Source organism: Mirounga angustirostris, unplaced genomic scaffold (genome assembly GCF_029215605.1).
Source record: "Mirounga angustirostris isolate CCGP_5_RB_7025 unplaced genomic scaffold, mMirAng1.0.hap1 SCAF_1, whole genome shotgun sequence".
Classification (NCBI taxonomy): Eukaryota; Metazoa; Chordata; class Mammalia; order Carnivora; family Phocidae; genus Mirounga; species Mirounga angustirostris.
The window spans coordinates 195,811,430-195,817,828 of record NW_026991709.1 but is presented as its reverse complement, the minus strand read 5'-3'; the positions used below and the strand labels follow the sequence as shown (position 1 = coordinate 195,817,828).

At 59.9% G+C, this 6,399-nt stretch overlaps 1 protein-coding gene across 3 annotated transcripts in view; it reads right to left on the bottom strand.

Annotated features, from left to right (window-relative positions):
• Positions 1-5,472: 5,472 nt before the first annotated feature.
• POC1A (POC1 centriolar protein A) overlaps positions 5,473-6,399 on the bottom strand; it is a 69,118-nt gene continuing 68,191 nt past the window's right edge. For 2 of the 3 annotated variants that reach the window (XM_064595565.1, XM_064595566.1), the window contains exon 11: positions 5,474-6,198. In XM_064595565.1, the coding sequence (XP_064451635.1) occupies positions 6,100-6,198 (99 nt within the window). In that variant the 3' untranslated portion in view covers positions 5,474-6,099. Of the gene's footprint in view, positions 6,199-6,399 lie in introns of all 3 variants that reach the window. The other variant, XM_064595567.1, reaches the window with a different exon arrangement.

Genomic DNA, 6,399 nt, shown 5'->3' with positions numbered 1-6,399 from the left:
CTGCCCCCATCCCATGTTACAGATGAGGCGGCTGAGGCACAGAGAGGTGAAGTCGGAGCATTCCTGGCAGCAGGAACAGTGGGTGCAAAGGCCCTGGGGCTGGAATGTGCCTGGTGTGGCCAAGGAACGGTGAGGAGGCTGCAGTGGCTGGAGGGGCAGGAGCGGAAGGTGGAGGGTGGCAAGAGACGGGGCTGGGGGTCAGGCAGGGTTGAGTAGGGCCTCTTGGCCGTGGTACACACTGAGGCCTCCATTGCTGTTGAAGAGGCTGGGGAACCGCTGGGGCGGTTGAGCAGGGGTAGCATGAGCTATCTTACCAGTTCTCTCTTTATTTTACTTTTTACCCCGATAGCTTAGCAGCCCCTGTCCACTCTGATGAGAACAGATGGGGTAGGACGAGAGCAGAATTGGGGGACCAGATAGGAACCGATCAGGCGTCTCGGCAGGTTCTGACTCCCTGGGGGGCGAGCTCTGGGATGGTAGGCAGGCCCAAGCTTCTGGGGGAGGTTGAGAGGGCCCTCACCTGACTTGCACAAGCCTGAGGCTCCCATCCCTCCCATCCCTCAGCCTATGCAGCTGAGGCTACCCCAAACAGAGGCATTTATCCCCCAATGGGAAACTGTAGAATACCTCTCAAAAGGCATGGGCATCCTTGTGGGGTCTCACAAACGGCTCTCCAACACACCCTAACTACCAGGGGTGCTAGACCCAACGCTAGGACCAGGGCAACCCAGGATCAAAGGTCAGCTTCCCAGTTTGAGCTAAGAAGTCCACGGCAGCCGCCCAGACATGGGCTGGCCCAGGGCTCTGCGACAGAAAGCACCTTCTGTTTCCAGTTAGCAGGCACAGAGAGGCTGCCCGGAGGGTCTGGAGGACTAATTACACTGCTTCTCTGGCTCCCAGTTTTCGAGGCTTCTGAGGAGCCAATCCAGGAGCAGTTGTCACAGGAGGAAGATTCTGGGAGCTGAGCTGGGAGTGGGGGGGCACAACAGGCAGGAGGGCATGTCTTTGGGTGCGGTCAGGGTTTAAGGGGCTCAGTGCAGAGGTGGGGTGGGGCATCACAGTTCTTCTAGAACTAGGTGGTTCTAGAGAGACCTGCCCGGGGAGGGGAGCAGAGCATCAGTGGGGTGCATGTGCCCTGGGCCAGGCCTGAGACCAGGAGAGCGACACAGACTGGATAAACATGGCCCCCAACGCTCAGGGGCATCCCTGGCTCTGAAGGCAGTCCAGATTCCAAAGCTGAATCCGGGCAGCCAGTGGGAGGAGAATGGAGATGGACCAGGGCTGATGTCGGGATGCGAGGCAGAGCGTGGGCCCTGGCTCCTGTGGGCCAGCCCCCTACCTACCGGGTACCCACGGAAGATGCCCAAGTCCAACGCACTGTGCCTGATGGAGAAGCTTAGGGCCGAGGAAGGGAAGCTGTTGTAGAACATGACTTCCTTTCCTGCCCAGGTTCCCTATGCCAGCACTCCGGTCTCTCATAGGTGGTAGGAGAATGGGGGTCGGGGGGGCGGCATTCCTGCAACCAGAAAGCACTCCCAGGCAGATGGGGCTCAAGGTGGCCTCACCTAAAGTGAAAGCACTCCTTGGCCTTGCTCTATAAATAGGTTCTTGGGAGAGAGCACACGGCAGCTCCCAGCCCCAAGAGGGGTTGGCATGAACTTCCTAATGGCTTCGCCCCCGTCTCCCTGGCCTGGCTCCAGTCCTATCTTGAGCACGGGCTGGGCCCTCCTCGGCAGGGAGTCAGGGGCAAAGCCTCTAAAAGCCTTCCCCAGAGTGGCCAAGCCAGTGAGCCTAGGTCGCCACGGCCTCCTGGCTGGGGTGGGCAGCGCCCGTCAGGCGACGGGACAGGGCCCTGTGCCAGGACCCAGTGCCCACAGGAAGTGGAACGGCACCCCGGGCCACCGGGCCACCACCGGCCTGCCACTGCTGTCCTGGCAAGGGGGTCCCTCCTCAGCAGCCCAGGGCGGGTGGTGTGGAGCAGGGGGTGCTCAGTAGGAAGTCCCGGGGGGATTTCTGGCCCCCCTAAATGGCCACACACCAATTAAGGCGGGAGCCATCAGGGGCCCATCTTGAGCAAATCATTTAGGAAAATGAGGTTAATGACAGAGAGCCAGGACAACAGGGCCAGTGTGACTCACCGTGCTCTCGCTTGCTCAGCGGGCTGGGTTTCCGGGATTCCGGGTAATCACAAACACCCACCCTCAAGGCCGTGCCGGCCCTGGGGGCGGCCTCGGTGACAGCAGAAGAGGTGGCCTTAGAGTGCCTGCCTCTTGGGTGGGGAGGGGCTGCCCTGAGCAACCCCCTGCCCGCCGGCCGGCCCAAATCCCTCTGCACCCCTGGGGATGCCCAGGGCAGGGCCCACAGCATCAACAGATCCTAACTCTGGCCACGAGTTCCAGAGCCAGCGGGACCCTGGGACCATCAGCACATGGACACATGGACCAACTTCTGGGGAAGGGGCCTGACCTGCCGGAAGTGACAGCACCCCAGGCTGGTGGGGGGGGTCACACATGGACCACACTCGCACTCTGTGCCAGTCACTGCTCTGAGCTCTTCATGCGCCTGCTTAGACTGGCACCATCTTACAGATGGACGCTCCACAAGCTTTAGGAACTCGTCTGAGATCACAGAGCCAGCAGGTGGCAGAGCCAGCATTTGGACTTGGGCAGTGAGTCAGGGGCCCCCGACTCCCAGAGCGAACCCCTGACTCCACTGCTCCGCCCTCTTGGTGGCCTGCATGCACACAGCCCACCAGCACGGAGAGGTCATGAATCTGTGGCAAGCGGGTCCTGGGACAGACGGACAAGGACGGTGCTGGGTGGGAAGATGGCAGAGTTTCCAGGTCAGGCTGGCTGGTCTGTCAGGAGCTCATGGGGAGTGGAGACTCAGGAATGACAGGGGAGCGGGCTTGCCACGGGTGACAACAGGATTCAGGTGCCACTTGCTGGCTCAGTCATCCAGCTGGCCTGAGGGGCCTCCCTCAGTGTCTCTGGCAGAAGTACAGGTTCATCCTGGAACCCCAAGAATCTGGCAAAGGTAGGTGGGGGGGGTCGCAATTTAAATCACCAATCAGGGGCGCCTGGGTGGCTCAGTCACTTAAGGGTCTGCCTTGGGGTCAGGTCATGATCCCAGGGTCCTGGGATCGAGCCCCTCATCGGGCTCCCTGCTCAGCGGGAAGTCTGCCTCTCCCTTTCCATCTGCCTCTCCCGCAACTCAGGCTCTCGCTCTCTCTCTCTAAATAAAGTCCTAAAAAAAAAATCACCAATCACCGACACCTGTTCCTTAAGTTCACGTTAGGAAAACTGGGCCACAAGAGGAGGGGGCGGTGGGAATTGCCTCTGAGATATACCTCCTAACAAAACCCCCTAACCTCACCTGACCTTCCTAGCAAAAAAAAAAAAAAAAGAGAGATGCTTGCAATTGGGCTTTTTTCGGAGCTCAGTTATCAAAATCCACAATCAGGAAAGACGGTGGCTGAGCAGAGGCATTTGCATTTCCAGAAGGCTGCTTTTGAGCTTGGCAGCACCAGTGGGAGGACTGGTAGGAGCCCCTACTACAGGGGAGATGCCAGCAAGGGCTGACAGGGAGACACCACCCGAAAGGCCCTGTCACGTGGCCCCCAACCTTGCCACGCCACCTCAAGCCCACCCAGGCCCCACACTCCTCTCATTTGTGAGGGCCCCCACAGCCGACCAGCCCAGTGTTGCCCAGGGCAGGGTCCTGGAGCACCTTCACGGGGTGGGGGGTGGGGGGTCAGAGCACCTTAGGGTCTCCTGTCCCCTTTCTCTCAGGAACAATCTGGGCCCCTAGATCCTCACTCAGTGCAGTAAGGTCCCAAGTCAGGCCCCACATGAGCAAGAAAAGGAACTCTGGGGAAGAACCTGGCCCCTTCCTAGCTCTGCCCTCTGCGTGTCATACGCTGACCCTCAGGCTTAGAGGAGGTGGGTTTCCATGGTGTTTTAAAGACAAGCACAGCTCTCCAAGAACCATCTTCCCCCCAGCTCCGGGTCTGGCTGGGGGCTCCATCAAGGCAGGTGCGTGAGTGTGCAGGAAACCCCTCAGGAGGGCCCGTGGCTGCCTCCACGTGCGAGAGCCCAGGGTGGGCTGTCTCAGAGCACGCAGACCCATGTGTGGTGAGGGGGCTGACTAACCAGGGCGGGGCTTCCAGGGACAGAGACTATACCCCAGGCCATTTCCCGAATCCCTAGCAGGCTCTCAATCCCCATTTTCTTCACAGAGAAATTCACAACTCAATCCTCGTGTCCACTGAAGGCGGGGAGATGGTAACCCTGGTCTGGCCCGAGAGCAAGTTGCCATACAATGCCTGGAGACATGGTTCCTGTCCCGCCATCCCGTTAGGGGCACCATCTGTGTCTCTGCAGATGACCACCAGAACCCCAACACGGGGACCTCCAGCTTCAGGTCTGGAAGCTACCACAGGTCAGCCAGCATGGGAGGGGATGACAAGGTCGGCCCCACAGGCTGCATCCTGAGCAGGCTCACTTAGGGTTGCCCAGACTCCCTAAAAGCCTTTCCAGAGGGGGAACCCCTGACCTCCCGAGGCATCTGACCGCCTTACCTGCCAATTCAGACCTGCAGGCCTGCCCAGCTCTTCTGCACACGCGGGGTCACGTGGGAGGCCTCGGCAGGTCCCCGGGGGTAACCCCTGGAAGAGCCTGAGCCAGCAGCCTCTTCCCCACTCAGCTCGTGGGGAGTGTGCCTACCTCCTAACTACCTGGAGAGATGCCTACCAGCCCCGCCTAAAACAAGAACCTGAGGCTCAGAGAGGTTATGTCACCAAGCCGAGGCTACACACCTGGCCAAAGGCAGAGTCTGAAGCCTGACCCTGGACTGCGAGCAGCTTTTCCCCCACCAGCTGGAGGAGACCGCTTCCCCATTCCCGCCGTTCATCGGGGCTCCACAGAGGCTGCCTCCGTGTCAGCCCCAGCTCCTAGGCCTTCAGGCTCTGCTCCCACCTGGAAGCCGCAGAGGCTGGGAAGCTCATTAGCTGCGTGGTACTGACAAGTTCCCGAGAAGATCTAACACGGCGCCCCCGGCCCCCAGGGCAGGGCAGGTCTGCTGAAGGACAAATACCTCCCTGGCTGGCTGGGCCCAAAGAAGCCAAATGCTGAAGGCACGGACGGCACCCAGACACATGGAGAACACCGGCCTGGCTCTCCCCGCGCGGACCCTCAGGAGTAATTGGAAATGCAGGTGCCTGAGTCCTCCGGGACCCAATCGACGACACCAGCTAGGGCTGGCCAGAGCGGGGTGGGTGCTGTGCAGGGGCGTCGGCCGTCCTGGCCCCCCCAGTTCCCAGATGCAGATGAGAGTATCCCGAATGCCCAGGGTGACCTGGCAGGGCCCCCCAGAGCCACTCCTTTCATTCTCCTGTTATGGGCCTGGGGCGGGGGCGGGGGTGGGGGGGGTGCGGATGACGACTGATGAAATCTCACTCAGAACAATCCACTTTTATGACAAGTTCAATAAAGTCCATTTTAATTTCAGATTCCTTCACCCTCATGCATACAGAGGCAGAAGCCACCGGGCCCCAGTGAACACACGTGGAGCAGGAATCAAGGCCACACTGCAGAACCCCCCCACCCCCCCGAGTGCTTGCTCCTGGACAAACCTGACTCGGATGGGCCCACATTGGGCCTTTTGTCAGATTAAGAAAAAACTCCTGACTCACCATCCAATGGGCAGCCCACTGCTAAGCTGTCGTGGGTGGGGAAGAGCCAGGCATCAGGCAGAGAGGGGGGTCAAACCCCCGTGAAGCAGCCGGGGGGAGCTGTGACCTTCGGGCCCATTAGGACTCCGAGGTAGCAAACATTTTCAAGTGACTCCTTCACGTTAAACCAAACGCAAGTCCACTCTGCATGTGCGGGCCCTGCCCACGGGGGCCTTCCACTGGCAGGTGGCAAGCCTCCAGGGGCAGAGAGCGGGTGGGGACAGAAGGGCATAACCTCAGGGGCTCAGGGACAGATGTGAGTCCCATAGAGCTGAATCCCCTTGATTTATTGACCCAAGTCCCATAGTACAAATCTCCAGCCTGCCACCCCCCAAAATCGAGCGAGCTCTTGATTCTTGCTCCCCTGATCACGGTGTTGTTCTCTGCATGATTAGCTGCTGGTTCTCCAGGCACTGCTTCAGCTTGTCTTCTGTCAGCGTCAGCCGCTGCTCCAGGATGGAGACTGTCTGCAAAATAAATGGTGGTCAGGCTTCAGAGGATGGAGGGGCTACAGGGCTGCCCCGGGGATCCCCTCAGCTGGGAGGTGAGTGACTGAGCACCCCTGAGCCTAGGAGGGTCAGTCCAGTGAGGACCATTGCAGGAATATGCCCTCTGGGAGATAGGCTCTAACTCCGTCTCGGAGCCCCTTTTCGCCTGTCATGGAAGGA